Here is an 18,567-nt window from a genome sequence, read left to right as displayed (position 1 = left end):
CAAAGGAAAATCTGATCTCTCACTCATATTAGCTATTAATGCCCTTTGCACATGTTTTTATTGTCATGTTTGGCTTTCCCTAAAACCTAATTTAGCTTTCCTGGTATAAAATATAAAAAGGTTGCCGGGACCCCTGTTATGGTATCAAAGGTTTGAAGTGGGGGAGGGGTATCATAATAAGGCCTCCTTCAAAGTGCAGGTCTAGTATCGTCAGGTGTTAGAAAGAACAGATGGAAAATGAAGAGGTGCCAATTTAGATAATGCTTTATTTGGGGGCATTCCCTCCCAAGATCGACAGAATTGGGGAAAAGTCCCAAAGAGAGGAACCTGACTTGTAAAACTTGCCTCATTCCACTGCTGATCCAGGCTACTCTCTGGGCTCTCGCTCTCCCCTCTCTTTGACTAACAAGATTTGTGTGTTCTTGTTGTTCTAGTAGCAAAAAAGGTGACAACAACAAGGGAGTCATTTACAAACCAGCCATCAAGAAGGAGACTGAGGACCATGCCTGAGAACCATGCATGAGGACCATGCCATGGAACTCGCAGGCACGTCCAGGGAAGGACCTTGCTTTGGACACTACATACTTTGGCTCTCTGGACACTTGAAACACCTCAGGGTGTTCTCTGGAGCTCAACCTGCAAACACCCCAGACCCTCAGGGATCCTCCAGCTGGGAGCCCCCTCGCCCTGGGACCACGGCCACCCCCAAGTGCAACCCACGGATGAGATGAGCTCTCAGACCAAGTGCTGCGTTTGTGCGAGATTGTTCAGTGGTCTGGATTCTGGGGTCACAAACCAAAGCCACCTACTGTTGTTGGTTGGAAAACACTTTCATCTAGGACTTCACTCAAGCGTGTTTTTGAGTATCCTGGAAATTCAGTTTATTCTCCAGGCTTCCAGAGCAGAGCGTGCACTCTCTGCTTAGGCTGTGCTTTTGAAACTCAATTTCTTTCCCCAGGGGAGGGAGTGTCTCCCCCTGATTTCCTTCTGCTCTGACCAAAACCTTTGGTCAGGCCTCACAACTCAGGGGAAAGAACTGAGACAGGATGTAGGGAGTGAAAGAAAACAAGAGATATACTTTGTAATATGTTAGGGGCACTTCCATAGTCCTGTCCTCTGGGTCAGGGACATTGAACAGGCCTTAGAAAAAGGCAGTTTCAAGTTCCTTTTCTTGGAGGGGATGAGACAGTGGAGTGGGAGGGAGAGAGAAAGAATGAGAAGACATATGTGGTTGGGGAAAGTATCACTTCGGGATCAGAATTGAAATCAGGTGGTATTTATCTAATCATAATGTGAGAAGGACAGAACGACAGAGTATTAAGTCCAAACCCAACCTCCTGTCCGTGGGGCTCTACAGATTTTATAATTATTATATTTTATAATAATTAGGTTGTTCCTATGAAATGCGTTATTGTTCTGTCTCTCTCTGCCCCTCTCCTAGAGTAGATGTGAGTTCTGAGATGACCCAATCTGCTTTTTTTTGAGTCAGCTTTGTTGTCCAGGCTAGAGTGCCGTGGCGTCAGCCTAGCTTACAGCAACCTCAAACTCCTGGGCTCAAGCGATCCTGCTGCCTCAGCCTCCCGAGTAGCTGGGACTACAGGCATGTGCCACCATGCCCGGCTAATTTTTTCTATATATATGTTAGTTGGCCAATTAATTTCTTTCTATTTATAGTAGAGATGGGGTCTCACTCTTGCTCAGGCTGGTTTCGAACTCCTGACCTGGAGCAATCCGCCCGCCTCGGCCTCCCAGAGTGCTAGGATTACAGGCGTGAGCCACCGCGCCTGGCCCCAATCTGCTTTTGAGTCTAGAAGAAACAGGCAGACGAAAAATGATTGCAGAGCTTCATCTCTTTTGGCCGAATTTCATTTCTGCCACTTCTGCAGTATCCCTCTTGATGAACTCAAATCAAGATGTATCTACTCCTCTCTCTTTAAGCATGTCAAACCATGGGTTAGGTAAAATATATTTTCAAGCTATAAAAGCAGGAGGTCACCTGTGCAGGGGCTGGCATTGTCATGGTATTCAGGGACAAATAATCACACGACATCACACAGATAGTTTCCAAGAAGGCTTCACATCTTCATTTTTCTCCTGTAGATGTGAAAGCCCCACCGAGATCAGTTCAATGAGCGATGAGCTCCACCACCAGCCTCTAACTGCTAGCACCTTGCAGTTCACAGAGAACTTTCTGGTTCACGATCTCATTGTGACAGCGTGGAATGTCCTCCTGAAGCCTGTGTTTCTTTGTAGTTTTTCCTTCTACTCCTCCCTCCCACTCTAAGAATTTTCTCTTCTCCACTATCACAAATTTTCATAATAATGGCAAGCCCTGTGTCTTGGTAGCCAGTTTTGCCAGGAAAAGGTACAAGTGACCTAATGAGGGCTTGTGTGTGTGTGTGTGTGTGCTTGTGTAGATGTGTGTATGCACATGCACGAGACCTCTGGTGGCCTTGCAGCCTGGGGTGGCAGTCCGGCCTTGGCATTGGCATGCCTGATGTAACATCCAATGACAGCAAAGGCAACCCTCACGATGTATGTGGTTTCTTGGCCTTGGTCCCAAAACTGTCAATCAGAGACCAATATAAACCACTCCAAGCAGCAGGATTATCTTTCAAGAAACTCTGCATGCCTTTTAGGGATGGTTTCTGTGAGAGAACAGAGACATCATTGTACCTGGCACAAAGGCTGTTCATAAACAGGGAGACTTAGTGGAAGGTGGAAACAGTGGCATTTCCCCTTCCCTCCTCCGGCTCAGCCCAGCCCTTGGCTGAGACGAGACCAAGCCAGGGAGGCAGAAAGGATGCGCTAAAACCCTGTCAACTTCTGCTAATCCCTGTGGGACTCTAGAGGATCCAGCCTTGGAATTTCCACTGATACCAGCGCCTCCCAGGGAAGCCAGTTCTGTGGCGTGTGCGGCAGGGCCACCTTGCACGCCCTAACCCTGCTGCAGAGGGCAGGCAGAAAGGACACGGCCAAGGCACGGGGCCACGGGGAAGGCCCAGCCCCTCTAGTGTCACCTTGGCCTTTCACGAGTCTCTTTGTTCCGTCTCTTTAGTGTCATCTGGCCAAAATTGTAAAAACCTGGATGTGTTTCTTTAGGAGATGTGCTGTGTTGGCTCTTTTAATCCCATTTCAGGCTCGGACTCCAAATTCCCCTCCCCTTCACTCAGCTCTTTGAAGGCCTCCTGACTGGCCCTTGGGAAGTGCTGGCGTCTTTAGCACCCCGCAGTCCCTGTGCCACGGGGACCGAAGGCCGCCATGGTCTGTTCAGCACTTCCGTATTTATTGCAAAAATGATTGTAATGAAGACACACACTGTAAATACGAGAAATTATAAATAAAATGTTTTTCATGTCCAACTGATCTTTTTGGAGGTGAGGATAAAGCATTAGTATTTGCAGAGCGCTTTGCAGCCCCCTGTTATGGTGATCGGTAACTGATCAGAACAAGTGATAGTGTGTTGGCATCCAGGTCTTAGAACCTGGCTCCAAAGGGAAATGCACTGAGGGACGTGATCACTTTGCCAAGGCTGGAGGCCTGTGGCGCAGGTGGCACAGGTCACATGGCTGCGTAGTTAGTGGAACTGGGACGTCTAGAGGAATCAAGGAAGAGCTCAGGGAGGAGGTGGGATGTGAGTTGGGCCTTGAAGAATACGTCAGATTTGAACAGAAGGATAGAAAAGAGAGAGATGTTCCTAACCGAAGGGACATCAATATAGGGAACAGGTCCTATGTCTCTTTTTACTCCTGAGAATACTGTACCTAGTAGGTGGACAGCCTCCTGCTTGCCTGTTACCTTATTTTGGATGCTTTTTGCAAAACAGGCTATCACCCTTCACATGATCTTTAGTCTAAATCCAGATTTCACATTCTGGTTGTTCTTCGTGTAACAGTTACAAATAAGTACCTCATTGTTTGTTTGAGTTATATAGAAAAGCATCCAGTTTTCATTGTAATTGCCCTGGGACCAAGATAGGTTGAAGGGTAATTTGGCCCCAGTACATGACATAACAGCCGGGCCAACTTTGGAATAGAAACATTGCAAAACCCTCCAGGCCCTGATGGTCTCTTCCAGTAGAACACAAGGATTCTTCAGTTCTCCCCGTTGGCATCCTTCCAGGTATCACGGCCACATGCAGGCATGGGGACAGTGGGGGGCAAGAAAGAGTCCCCAGGACATGCCCACTCCCTGGACTTGCTCCCATCCCTCTGCAGGAGCAATTCCCAGAGCAGGCAGCAAACACCTCCCTTCTCTCGCATTTCTTCCTATTCCCTTGTAAAGGCAAATAAAAATCTCAGGACCCCCAAACTCCTTATGCCTAAGGGAAAGTTAAGCCTGGAGACTGAGTCATCCAACACTGTCATCCTTTTCCCAATTGGATAGCTATTACTTCGCAACCTTGTGTCAAAGCATTATGTATTAGCCAGATCCCCAAGAAAGGCAAAGGCCTCGTGCATCTGCAGATGACTATCCTCACAAATTGCTCATAGGTAAATTCTTCCCATTCATTCATTCATCCATTCACTTATTTATTTATTTAGAAACACAGTCTTGCCACATTGCCCTACCATTAAACAAGGACATGTCAATTGTAACTTCAGTTCTGCAACTTAAGCCTACCTCCTAAAGCTGAAGTCTGTTAGATTTCACACTGACAATGTCAATTACAAGCTTATCTTCCAAGGTGCAGAACAAGGACAGCATGGGAACAATCATTCCTCCACCTGCTCTGAGAAGTCTGCATACTTGACTCTCTTTTCTCTGAGTGTTCACCTTATCTTGTGTATGATGTAGATTTCCCGGGCACTAACTAAAGTCTCACAAAAATGTAACCATCAGCCTCACAGCCTATCCCTCTCTTCCTGTGTCTTCTCCCCTTTAAAGAAATGTGTAAGTACTGAGACTCCCGAAAACCTCTTCAGAGAGCACAGAGCACAGACATTTTTGTAACTGGTGTTTTTCCCAGACATGCCCTCAAGCTCTGGCTCAATAAACTTTGGTTGATTGAGACTCTTGCCTCACTCTCTCATTTTGGGTTAATGTCCTGAACTCCACGTCCCCAGTGTGGATGGTCAGAGAGGCAGGGTGCTGAGAGCCCCAGCTGGGCACAGGGAACTCCAGTCCTTCGTCAGCTTGGCCATGACCTCATCTAGATCCAGCTAAATCGACAATCTAGAGGCTACAGGCTCAGAGAAATGAAATAAAATACAATGCAAGACACACGGGATTTAAACTTTCTAATAGCCACACTAAAAAAAGAAAAAGGTAAAAGAAACTAGTGACATTAATTTTATTTTATCGAACCCAATAATCTAAAATGCTATAATTTCAATATGTACTCAGTATTTTAATATGAGATCTTTTATTTGTAGTAAACCTTAGCAATCTGGTATGAATTTTACATTTATAGCACATCTCGATTCAGATGCGAAATTTTCCTTGTAAATATTTGATCTGTGTTTAGACTTCATAAATTTACAGCTGAAGAAGATTCCAATATCCAAGTTGCTCCAAAACACACTTAAGCCTTCCAAAGAACTGAATCAATCATCAGTTTTTGAATTTAAATTTATCAAAACAAAAAGAGTTTCTCATTTTAGCCACTTCCCAAGTGCTCGATAGCCACATGTGGCCAGTGGGTGAGGGATGGGGGAAACCAGGGAGGGGGTTATGCAGGGAGGGAGGGAGACCAGAGGACAGAAGGAAAATTAAAATGAGCTGGACAGCATACTTTCGGACTGGGTCCTCCTCCCCGCCATGGCCACACCCCTCAGCCACACCCGGGGTCCCTCTCAGCCCCTTTGCTGGGGCTGCAGGCACGTGGCGCCTGGGAAACTGCAGGAGGACCTCGCTCAGGCCGGCCAGGTGCTAACCGTGTGCACACGCCCCATCTCCTAGGAGCCCCAGGGTCCCTGCACCCAGCAAGGCGCTTCTTGGCCCAGCCCGGCATGGGGGTGCAGCTGTCTCAGGGTGTCGGGGGAGGGCGGTTCCTGGTCCCCACCTGTGCCTCTTCATTGCAGAGTGACCGGGCAGAGGTACAGGTACGGGCGTAAGTACAATAGGCTGCTGCACTGAATGATTCGCCATAAAAAATGATTGCGACTAGGTCAGCGTCTCATTGTGACTGCAGGTCAACCGGGATTCAGAGTGACTGTCATTGTGCGCTCTTGACTGCTTCGGGCAACTCCGCCCTTTAGCACAGCCCCCGGAAAGGTGGATCAAGCCACACTCCCGCCGCAGCTCCAGTGACATGGAAACACCTTTTTGTAATAGAATTGACCGTGCTTATCCCAATCATGCAGCAGCCTCATAAAACCGCCCGGGGTTAATGATTTCCAGAAAGTCAACAACTTCCTGCTTCCAATCCTCTTGGTGACATGAACCCCTGGCGCCTGCTCAGGAAAAATCTGACCAGCGATTGCCCAGTCTGCTCAGCTCCTGAGATGCTACCCTCCCTCACCTCTTAATTCAGCAAACCAAGTTCCCAAGCACACTTTCATTGAGTGTTTTCCCTTCCTAAGGCTGAACTGGAAAGAAGGAATGAATACAGACAGACACTATGGTGTGTCTCTCTGTATAATGTGTGTGTACATAGAGTGAACACACACACACATACAGTCACGCATCCCTTAATGACTAGACAACTGGGACACATTCTAAGAAATGCGTGGTTAGGCGATTTTGTCATTGTGCAAACATCACAGAGTGTACCTAGACAAACCTGGATGGTATAGCCTACTCTACACCCAGGCTACACGCTATTATGCCCAGGCTACAAACGTGTGCAGCATGTTACCGTACTGAATCCTGCAGGCAACTGTGACACAATGGCAAGTATTTGTATATGTAAACATAGAAAAGGTACAGTAAAAATATGGTATAAAAGATAAAATGTAGGACTGGAAGTTGCTCTGGGTGAGGCAGTGAGTGGTAAGTCAATGTGAAGGTTAGGACATTACTGTATACTACTGTAGATTTTATAAATGCTGTAACACTTAGGCTGCATTAAATTTATTTTAAAATTTGCTTTCTTCACTAATAAATTAGCCTTAGCTTACTGTAACTTTTTTTGCTTTATAAACTTTGAAAAATTTTGAAAACTTTTTGACTCTTTTGTAATAACACTTAGCTTAAAACACACATTGGGCCAGGCGCAGTGGCTCACAGCTATAATCCCAGCACTCTGGGAGGCCAAGGTGGGGGGATGGCTTGAAGCCAAGAGTTTAAGACAAGCCTGGGTAACATATTGACACCCCATATCTACAAAAAATTTTTTTAATTAGCAAGCTGTGGTGGTGCATGCCTGTAGTCCCAGCCACTTGTGAGGCTAAGGTGGGGGGATCGCTTGAGCCCAGGGGTTCGAGGCTGTAGTGAGCTATGATCAAGCCACTGAACTCCAGCCTGGGCAACAGAGCAAGGCCCTATCTCAAAACACACACACACACACACACACACACACACACATTGTACAGATGTACAAAAATATTTTCTATCTTTATATCCTTATTCTATAAGCTTTTTTAAATTTTGTTTTTACTTTTTAATCTTTTTTTGTTGAAAACTGAGACACAAACACACACATTAGGCTAGGCCCACACAGCGTCAGGATCATCAATATCAGCACCTTCCACCTCTACATCTTGTCCCACTGGAAGGTCTTCGGGAGCAGTGACAGGCATGGAGCTGTCATCTCCTGTGATAACAATGTCTTCTTCTGGAATACCTCCTGACGGACCTGCCTGAGGCTATCTTACAGTTAACCTTTTATATATAAGTAGAAGGAGCACACTCAAAAAATAATAAAAAAGTTTAGTAAATACTTAAACCAGTAACAGTCAGTTATTATCACTATCATGTATTATGTTCTGTACCTAATTGCTCGCGCTATATTTTTATATGACCGGCTGCACAGGTTTGTTTACACCAGCACCACCCCAAACACGTGAGTAGTGCATTACACTCTCACATGACCATGGCTATGCCACTACTAGGTGATAGGAATTTTTCAGCCCTAATATAATCTTATGGGACCAAAGTCACATATATTACTAGATGGTCCATCGTTGACTAACACGCTGTTATGTGGTGCATGACTATATTCCATTTAATATGGAAAATTCTAAAAATTGCAAACTAGAGTGACAGAAATCAGATCAGTGGTTGCCTGGGGAGGAGGTGGAGTAGGTAATGAAGGGATTACAAAGGTATAAAAGAAATGGCTGAGGTGATGGATATGTTCATTATCATTTTTAAAGTATTTATTTTTTATTTTTTAGAGGTAGGGTCCTGCTATGTTGTCCAAGCTTGGAGCACAGTGGCTATTCACAGGAGCAATCATAGCTCACTGCAGCCTCAAGCCACTGGCCTCAAGTGGTCCTCCTGCCTCAGCCTCCTGAGTAGCTGGGACTACAGGTACACACCACCATACTGAGCTTTTGTTCATTATCTTGATTCCGGTGAAGGCTTCTTCACATATGTCAAAACCATTCAAATTTTATACTTTAAATATGTACCATACATATCAATTATGCCTCAATACATCTGTTTTCATAAAAAGACACCACCCCTCATGTTCACACACAGCCAAATGACACTGGGTCCCATCCTGGCCTTTGTCCTGAGAGCTATGAGGACCATTTCCTCCTGGTCCATCTAGAAAGGAGACACCCGCCAGGGCTGGCAAAATGCTTCCCTTGGACTTGCCCTGTGGGCAGGAGCCCAGGAAGGAGCATGATCTCTACTCACATGGCAGCTATGACCGCTCAATATTGTAAGTCAAAGTCATTATTTCTGCTTACGTTCTTGTGTGTTAAATATTAACCTTTAATTACTTGCAATGAAGACAATAAACACAGGGCACGTGGGCTCAAGGGCAAGCCTGAGACCCATCACGCTCTGTGCTGGTGATGACATACATGGTCAACTGGCCTTCTCTGGAAGAAGCAAAGACTTTTCTGGTGAGGTAGGTAACATAACCAGGTAGTTCATCTGCTGAAACGAGTTTCCTAAGCTACCTAGAGATCCAACAACAGATCTCATGCATCTTAGTGTCTCTCCTCAGCTACCCAACACATAACCATTTGAACAGTTTTCCTGAATATAATATATCCTTTCCATGAAAGCCCATTCAGCCACCAAGAAGCTCAGGAGCTCATCACTCCTTCCTACCCACTGGATGAAACTGGATTAATCTCCAGATTCATTTCCAACTTTCTTCCTCATACCTCATTAAAAAGCAAAGTTCTAATGAACAATGACAGTCTGCTAAGCACAGGTAAGTAAGTGATGAGGATTCAAGCTTAATTGAGACAGAGTCCCTGTGTTCAGTGAGCTCACAGTCACGTGCAAGAAGACTAACAGAAACCACTAACCACTAAGTGAAGTATCTCAAGAATGGAAAAACAAGTACCACATGTACTCACCAGCAAATTGGTATTAATGGATCAACACCTAAGTGGACATATAGGAATAACATGTATCGGGTGCCGGGCAGGAGGGAGGGGGGAGGAAGGGGTGGGTATATACAAACATAATGAGTGAGATGTGCAACGTTTGGGGGATGGTCATGCTTGAAGTTCTGACTCAAGGGGGGTGGGGGGGCATGAGCAATATACATAACCTTAACATTTGTACCCCTACAATATGCTGAAATAAAAAAAATAAAAATAAAAAAAGAAGACTGTATGTACAGAATACTATGTGTCCATCAACAGAAGAATGGCTAAATCATGGTATATCCAAAAAATGGAATACTATTCAGCAATAAAAAGCTACAAATTGTTGATATACACAAAACATGGATGATATCTCAGAAAATTATGTTGTATGAAAGAAGCCAGACACTAGAGTGCATTTTGTGTTATTCCACATACATGAAGTTCAGAAACAAGGAAAACTGAATCTATGCTGATAGAAGTGGGGACCAGCAGCTGCCTCTGTGGAGAAGGTAGGGTGGACTGGAAGGGAACACAAGGAGCCGCTGGGAAAGGAACTGTCCTCTGTCCTGACTTGCAGCAGCAGTCACACAGGTGGACGCATTTGTCAAAACTCATCCAAGTGAAAACTTCGAATCTGTGATTTTACTGTATGCAAATTATTCCTTGGTTTTAAAAAGAGTGTAAGGGATAAGAGTGGAGAAATCTATTTGCTTTTCTGAGTCTAGTCAGGAAAGACTTCAGGAAGGAAGTGACGTTTGAACAAGACCTTGAAGGAGGAATAGAATGCTTTGTAGTTGGAGCTAAAAGCAAGAAGAAAAAGGTGGAGGTTTGAGAATCCACTGCACATCTACATAGAGGAGGCCTCAGGGATGTGAGGTTTGTTTGTCTGTCTTTGTGAGACTGGGTCTCACTCTGTCACCCAGGCTGGAGTACAGTGGTGCAATCATAGCTCACTGCGGCCTCGAACTCCTGGGCTCAAGTAATCCTCCTGCCTCAGCCTCCAGATTAGCTGGGACTACAGGCATGAGCCACCATGCTCGGCTAATTTTTCTTATTTTTTGTAGAGACGGGGTCTCACTATGTTGCCCACGCTGGTCTCAAACTCTTGGGCTCAAGTGATCCTCCCACCTTGGGATCCCCAAATGCTGAGATTACAGGCATGGGCTACCAAGCCCAGCCCCTTGCTTGGCTTCAGACATCTCAAGGAACTTGTCTGCATCAAACTGTTTCTGAATTCACAGATATGAAATAGGCCTTATGAATTTAAAATCAGATAAAGGATTTCTCTTTGAAAAAAGTCTAAACAGATCAATCATAAATAAGAGAATGTTTTATAAGAGACAAAAACTGCAGTAACAGATACTGAAGGATACACTATCCCAAGAAGAGGAAACATGGGAAATCAGTAGTGTGCCAAACAATCTTTTTATTGTTCACGGAAAAATACAGGTCTGGAAAGAGTCTATTGCATTGTGTGTTGAATGCAAGGTCTGATATTGCAAGTATATGTAACAGTATAACTTATATAAAATGTAACATATTTTAGAGACAGTATCTACCTCTTCTAAATACTAATATTTAATAGAATGAAATAAAATTTCTTATTAAATAAGAAATGTAAACATTGCAATCATAAACAAAATGCTCTAAGCAAAGCACTTCAAAATTGTTTTGTGTGACATCTACATCGCCTACCTGGAGTTAGGAATGGTGGGGCCCAGAAAAAACTTAGCTAACAAAAAGCCAAACACCCTCACGGAGCTCTTTCCAGGAAGCAGGCCACTGATGCCCACGACAGGCTGCCACCCTGGCTGGTCGGCCAGCCAAGCACCCGGGCCCACACTGACTGCCGATGCCTGTTTGCGGGCTGGGCTGAGGTGATCGGGCAGAATACCAGGTAGGAGGGAGCTACTGTCACAACTGCTTATATTGCATCCTCTCTATGGATATGAGCAGTTAGCATTCTGGGGTGATCTGTCACTCTCAGCAAACGCTGAAATGGGCCTGAGAGTAAAAATATTAACACCGGGAACAAAAGCAATTTTCTATGCAGTCTGCAGATAATCATCATTAATTCATTTCAGCCATGTTTTCATTAAGATGCTCTACTAAAAGATGCTGCTGCTACTATACTGCCAGACAAGCAGGCCAGGAGAGAGGTAACAAAATTTCTCCAGTTACAACTACTGATTCAAATGAGTTAAAAATAAATACAGTTTGTATTAGAGAACAAAATCAATATCATCCACCTGGCAACATATTCGAGCACTGCAACAATATTCACAATTCTAAGGTCAAACTCTATCTACCAAACAGGAAGTCCTGCGTGGAGGACAGCATACAACAGCAACACCACCTCATCCTCTGCAATGTCGTCAGCACTCAGAAAGCTCATTATAGATAACAAACGAAACACTTTTTTTTTTTTTTTGCAATCTATACATAGCAACAGAGGAAGACTATACCCTTGCCCTGGGCTTCCTTGCCGAAGCCGACTTTGGCAAGGCTCACATTCTAAGAGAAATCAGGGTTACAAAGTTCCTTCCATCACAGGTAGTGAAAGAATATTAGACAATTTCCTCTACTAAGACAACAGTCTCACCATCAAAGAAAAGTTTCTTCTAAGTTCCTATAAATGAGATTTTACAATAGTGTGCAGAAAATACCTACAAAGCTCAAGTATCAGTAATATTAATATAATAATCTCAGGTTTTTCACACTTTGCAAATCAACAAGTATTTGATCAGAATACCCATTTAAGAGACTTGTAAGTCAACAGTAATAAGCAACTATCTATTTTTCTTATTCTATTCATCAAAGAACATCATGTTTCAATAATAGTAAATGCCAGTTCAATGAGTATCTTACTCCCCTCGACTCTGCGTGGGGAATTTCATGTTGTCTCCATGTCCTTGACTTTTTCAGTTAAAGGAAAAGCTGGGAAGTTGCAGATGTCAGCGGAAGCGCTGGCAATAGTGCTGACATAACCTTTAAGGGAATAACCACAACTGCTTATCAGACTGTTTATAGCCTTGCAAGGAGCCCTAATCCTCTTGAATCTCTAGATTGAGATATTCTAGTATTTTAAACATGGGGAGGGAGCACTGATATTGATAAAGGACTAGTTGTGTGTAAGGCTTTGGTCTTGGAATGATGTGCGCCTAGCCGTAAACACTGGCCACCTTTCTGTTCTAAGTATGTCCACTATTCTCCTCACCACCACACTGTCAAAAACACCTGTCCTGCCACTGTGGGGCCCCATTGCTGCTATCTCTTTTGAATCCCACTGCACATGTGGGATTCACCAAGGTATCACTTTAATGTATAGGTGATTTCTATTTCACACTACCAGCTCCCCAAAGACATCGACTGGGAACGATTTCTAGTTAGTAAAGGCACAATTCAATGGCATTTCCTCTTTATAATGGAAATCAAAAGGGTTATTTAGAAGCTGAATGAATATGCTGGGTATTCTTATAAAGGGAATGCTAGATCTGCTACCAAAGCCCAGGGACATTTATGAGACTTAAAGATTATATGGATTATGTAATAGCATGAGATTTGGCAGTTTAAGATATAGTTTCAATTTTACACTATACCATTTGGGTGAAAGTGCTGTTTAGTATCACAGGAGCAAATGAAAAGCGTCAACAATACCCTTTGGGTTTGCCTTCCTCGTGCTTTTGGTTACACTTCCACCAGCTCCAGTGAAGCCTGTCCCAGGGCACACGGCTCAGCTCCCTGCACAGCTGCTCAGAGATAAAACAATGAGCTTCACCTCAACGAGCCCAGCAGCTAGCACTCACATGCTGAACACTGTGGCCAACGGCCTTGCGGTAGAGACCATGAAAAGTTTTAAACAGGGAAATACAGATGTTGCAGAAAAGTCTTGCATTTTAGAATACTTCCCCAAGGAAGTCAGAAAATATTGTTTTTAAAGAAATGGAATCTGTACTAAAAAACCAAAACCTAGAATAGAAAAATTTCATTAATCAATATCTTACTTTGGCTAAATTATCAGAGTAAGCCAGTGTCATTTATTATTGCATTTGGAAGCAGAGCCTACCATGTCCTAGTGAAGTACATGAAACAATTTACAGAGGTGATAGCCCTTTAGCCTCTTGTGACCTCAGAACTTAAAAGGCAAAGGCTAACCAGGATCCTACATTCAGGTACTGACTTGCTCAGCACAAGCTGAGTTAGGAGACAGTTAAACACCAGATTCCCATTCACTTATGGTGTTCTCGGGAAGTTCCCATTTGGACAGTGGTTCTCAGCCTGGATGCACACCAGAATCACCCGAGCAGCTTGCAGAACTTACCAAATGCCCAGGCCAGTTACACCTGGAGGGGGAAGCCTGGAATCAGCATTCCCCAGGCGAGTCTAACGTGCAGCCAGGATGCACAGCACTGACGCAGCCCTTTCGAGCGCTGCTGCACGAAAGCCACACAAGGGGACTCGTATCTAGAGAGTTGTGTGTTTTCTCAATTTCACCGGAAAGAGAGATTTTTAGAAAAAGGCACAATTGTGCTTCCTCTAAAGACAGCCTGCAGCTTGGGAGGTACTGGTTATCCCCGAGGTTATCTGGAGCGCTGGCTGTAAAGAAGAAAGTCCTTGTCTTGGCAGAGCAGGCAGAGTTTCAGGGTTCGGCAGCTGCCTCCAGCAACAAAGAATGCCCAGATGCCCATGAGCACCATGATCACGTATGCTGACACCAGATTGAGTCCATAGTGAGGACTTATGAAGGTCTGCAAAGGAAAAAGAAAGCAGCTTGAGTAATAACAGCAAGTTTATTAAACATGTGGAATAAGAGATATAGGAAAATATGGAATAATTTCAACAGCTGGGGTGTGTTTCACCAAACATGTAATGTATCCCATGTGTTAGGGATCCACAAAGGCACGCAGAACTAAGCTAGACGACAGACACTGGGCTGTAGGTCCTGTGCTTTGCTGTATTCAAATGGCAACCCTAGAGGGTAGTCATTAGGCAGAACCTAATGGAATACCCTATAGGAGATACAAGTTGTATAACCTGGGCTGGGTTTATATTCATTTCTGTGTTAACCGGCTCTCAGAATTTGCAAGAGAGTAAGACAAGTGCAAAATTACTTTAGTATGAGTCCTTAGTGTTCAAGGGAACATGAGGGAATAGCATCTCTTTTTCAGCTGCCCAATTGCTATGGGTTCGGAAAGTTTATTCAATTAAAAAACACTGATGTCTTTTGTGATATTGATATCATTTCATTAATTGTGACAAATGTACCACACTAAGATCTGATGTTAGTGATAGAGGAAACTGGGTGTAGGGTGTATGGGAATTCATTACTATTTTCACAACTTTTCTACAAATCTAAACACTACTCTAAAAAAAAAAAAAACACGGACGGAATACAAAGAGGTACCACATTATGCAGTAGTGAAGACCAAAGTCCCTATCCCTGTGGAACTTATGTATTTGAAAGAGAAGCAGGTAATGAAGAAACCAATTAATTACAAATTGTGATGAATGCTAAGACAACATAATTATAATTGTGATGATGCTAGACAGTAAAAATAAGGTAACCTCCTTAGGGTAGTCAAGGAAGGCTTCAAGAAAGTGGCATTTAAACTGAGACATATAGGAGGAAGAGTGGGTGGGTTTTGTAGTAGCACATTACACAGAAAGTATGCTTCTCTCAAGAGGCATCTGTGGGTACAGCTGGCACTGAACATTTTCTGGATTCTTCTATACCGCAAATCCACTGAATTTTAATTTATTTTACAGAGTGCTAATAAGCTCTTTTGTATTTTTGGTAGCTTATTTCTTTAAAAAATTTTTTTTCTCTTTTAAACAATTACAAAAGCAATACATGATTGTTGTAGAAATTAGAATACAAATGAGAGAAATAAAACAAAATTTAAAACTTGAGATTAGGTTAATATTCATTAAACAGAATACAAAAAGTGAAACCATAAAGAGAAACAGATTAGACTACATTAAAATGAAGAACTTTTGTTCATCAAAAGCATTAAGAGACTATAAAGACAAACCACATCATAGAAGTTATTTGCAATGCATATATCTGACAAACTTTTCTCCTATAGAAAATATAAAGAAATCAAAAAGAAAAAGACATTTAAACCCAATAAATAGTCACAAGATCTGAACAGTCACGTCACAAAAGAATTATTTAAATGGCCAATAAACATATGAAGATGTGCTCAATGTCATTAATCAGGGAAATGCAAATTAAAATTTTAATGACATTATAATTTATTGATTTATGTATTTATGATACCACTACATACATACCCAGCAGGATAGCTAACAGTAGAGAATGCCACACCAAGTGCTAGTATGGAGGCGGAGGAACTGCAACTCATAAATGAATGATGGGAGCGTAAGTTGATACGACCACTCTGAAAAATTGAGTGGTAAGAACAGATGATGCAAGCACCCCATGACCCAGCAATTCTACTTTCTAGGAGTATATCCGAAAGAAATGTGTACACATGTTCACCAAGAGCTATACACTAGAATGTTCATAGCAGTAGTTAAATAGCTACAACTAAATGCCTCTCTGCTGCAGGATGAATAAATAATGGTACAGTCACACAGCGGACTACTACACAGCAGTGAATGAGTGCATTAGAGTGACAGATGAATCCCACCAACAGGTTGAGCAAAGGAGCCAGACAAAAGAGCAAATGTTGTACATTTCCATTTACATAAAATACCAAAAGGCAGAACCAAGCTGTTGTGTTATGAGTCACAATCATGGTCACCAGTGTGGCAGTGACTGAGGCACAAGGAGGCTGACATGTTGATTTCCATCTAGGTGCTAGATACACAGGTGTGTTCACAGTGAAAATTCATCAAGATGTATACTCATGTATACTTGTGTACTTTTATGTATGTATGTTATTTTAATAAAACAATTACTTAATCATTCTGTGAAATCTGCCATTGAGCAGCAACTACTGATAACATTTTGGTATATAATCTTTCAAGTTTTCTGTGTTTTCTTTTTAATCATTAAAGAGAATAACATCAACTATTCAATATAGTTGACTGTGTGCCAGGGACTGAGGATACAAAGATTGACAAGATAAGGCCCCATCCTTGAGGATCAAACTCTACTTAGAAAGATGTAAAAAACATATTAAATAAAATATGCTAGCCTAGGATAAGTGTTAGAACTATGAGTAGGGTCCAGTGATGGTGCTGTGTCTGGAACCTTCACAGACTGGTTTCCCATGGAATGAGTGGGGGAGACGAATCACTGCAGATAGACAGCAGGGACAAAGGCATGCCAGCTGGGGACACTGGGTCAGCTTAGATGGGATTATGGTGCCTTGAACTGCAGAGAGTGGCAGGAGGTAAGTTCTGCATCAGTAAGATCAATAAGAGGCTTACATCAAACAAAATCTGAATTTTACAGGCATCTCTACAGCAGATTGCTCTCCTCTTTAACACACCTGGCCTCCAGGATGCCTGACTCTGCGATTCCCTGGATTTCCTTCTGCTTCACTGGCTGCTCCTTCTCTTTTGCCCAAGCTCAATGTTGGAGTGTCCCGGGACTCAGTCCTCGGGCCTCTCATATGTGTACACCCACTCTTTGTAGTCATCTCCGCTAGCCTGGATGTCTCTCCCAGACTCCAGACCTTTTCATCCAACTGCTTACCTGACATCTCCGCATGGATGCCCAACAGGTACCTCCGCAGTAATGTGCTCAAAAGGGAACTCCAGACCTTCCCTCACAAGCTTCCCCATCTCAGCTGATGGCAACTGTCCTTCACTGGTCCATGCCCAAAACCTCGGAGACATTGTTGGTCCTGCTTCTTTCTCTCACATGCCTCATCCAGTCTAGCAAGAAATATTGCTGGCTCTACTTTCAAAAATATGTCCTGAATCTGACCATTCCTCATCATTTCCACTGCTATTTCACCCAAGTCATCATCATTCTTCCTTGAGGACTGTAATCTCTTCCCCCTGCCATAGTCTCATCTCAACACAGCAGAGATTCTTCTAAAACATGAGTCAGATCACACCCCCTCCTCAACGCCCTCCTGTGACTCCTCATTTCACTGAGACAAAAGCCAAAGTCCTACGTTACCTAGATGCGGCCCTTACTTCTAGCTACTTCCCTCCCCCCCATCAGCCCTCTGTCAGTATCTCCTACTCAGCTTCCCCTTGCTAATGCAGTTCTGGCCACCGGTCTCCACACGCACGCCAAGCACAGCCTTTACTCCCAGGTCCGTGGTGCTGGCTGTTCAGTCCAGACAGTCTTTCTCCAGATAACCACGTGGCCAACTTCCTCACCCCCACACTTCACTTCTTTGCTCAGATATCACCTTCACGACAACGCCTACTCTGACCACCTAATTGTGTGACCCCTGACCCCCACACGCAATGCTGGGTCCCAGTCCTCTGCTCTACTTTTCTTTTTTCCATAGCACCAATCACTTCCTAAGACACCATATAATTTATTAATTATGTCTATTGTTTATTGTCTTTACCCACTAGATTGTAAACGCAGGGATCTTTGTTTTGCTCACCTAGAACAGTGCCTGGACATAAGAGGCACCTGATATAATATTGATTGAATGAATGAGTGGCCAATTAAATCCATAAGAAGGATGTTTGATATCTGATTATAAAAGCACTATGTCATAGAACATTTGGAAATGACAAAAACTATAGAGAATAAAAGAATCTGCAAATCCCAACATTCAGAGCTAAATGCTGTTAACATTTTAATGCATCCCTTTTCTAGTCTTTTTTTCCACAAAGATTTGGCTTTACATAGCTGCCGTCCTATATTAAGAGTAATCTTAGCACCCTACACCACTGAAAGGTTTTGGGGGGAAGGGCAGTAAGGTTGTATTTTAGATGGATCTGAGGGCAGGGAGCCCAGTGTGAGAAAATCTGATATAAACTCTAAATGGCTGGAGAGGAGAAGCATGAGGCAGCACACCATCAGGAGGAACCTTTTCAGTATCAGATGAGAGATGACAAGGGTCTGGACAAGGCAGTGGAGGAGTAATTCTCATGTAGATATATGACAGATTACAATAAAAGCAGCACCAAAGCATTAAATAGTACTTAAAAAATATATCAAGATTTTTAACTTTATTTTGAAAAC

At 43.3% G+C, this 18,567-nt stretch overlaps 2 protein-coding genes across 4 annotated transcripts in view; one reads left to right on the top strand and one right to left on the bottom strand.

Moving 5' to 3' along the window:
- CA12 (carbonic anhydrase 12) overlaps positions 1 to 5,008 on the top strand; it is a 56,404-nt gene extending 51,396 nt beyond the window's left edge. For 2 of the 3 annotated variants that reach the window (XM_012758696.3, XM_012758694.3), the window contains one exon: positions 438 to 5,008. In XM_012758696.3, coding sequence (XP_012614150.1) covers positions 438 to 510 — 73 coding nt within the window. In that variant the 3' untranslated portion in view covers positions 511 to 5,008. Of the gene's footprint in view, positions 1 to 434 lie in introns of all 3 variants that reach the window. The other variant, XM_012758695.3, reaches the window with a different exon arrangement.
- A 5,834-nt stretch (positions 5,009 to 10,842) lies between these two features.
- The window catches only part of APH1B (aph-1B gamma-secretase subunit), a 29,245-nt gene continuing 21,520 nt past the window's right edge, over positions 10,843 to 18,567 (bottom strand). Inside the window, exon 6 of the mRNA XM_012758669.2 lies at positions 10,843 to 14,188. Within this exon, the coding sequence (XP_012614123.1) occupies positions 14,021 to 14,188 (168 nt within the window). The 3' untranslated portion in view covers positions 10,843 to 14,020. The remainder of the gene's footprint in view (positions 14,189 to 18,567) is intronic.

The sequence above is a fragment of the Microcebus murinus genome, chromosome 6 (assembly GCF_040939455.1).
Source record: "Microcebus murinus isolate Inina chromosome 6, M.murinus_Inina_mat1.0, whole genome shotgun sequence".
Taxonomy (NCBI): domain Eukaryota; kingdom Metazoa; phylum Chordata; class Mammalia; order Primates; family Cheirogaleidae; genus Microcebus; species Microcebus murinus.
Note: the sequence above shows the minus strand (reverse complement) of the source record. Positions and strands in the feature narration are given on the sequence as shown.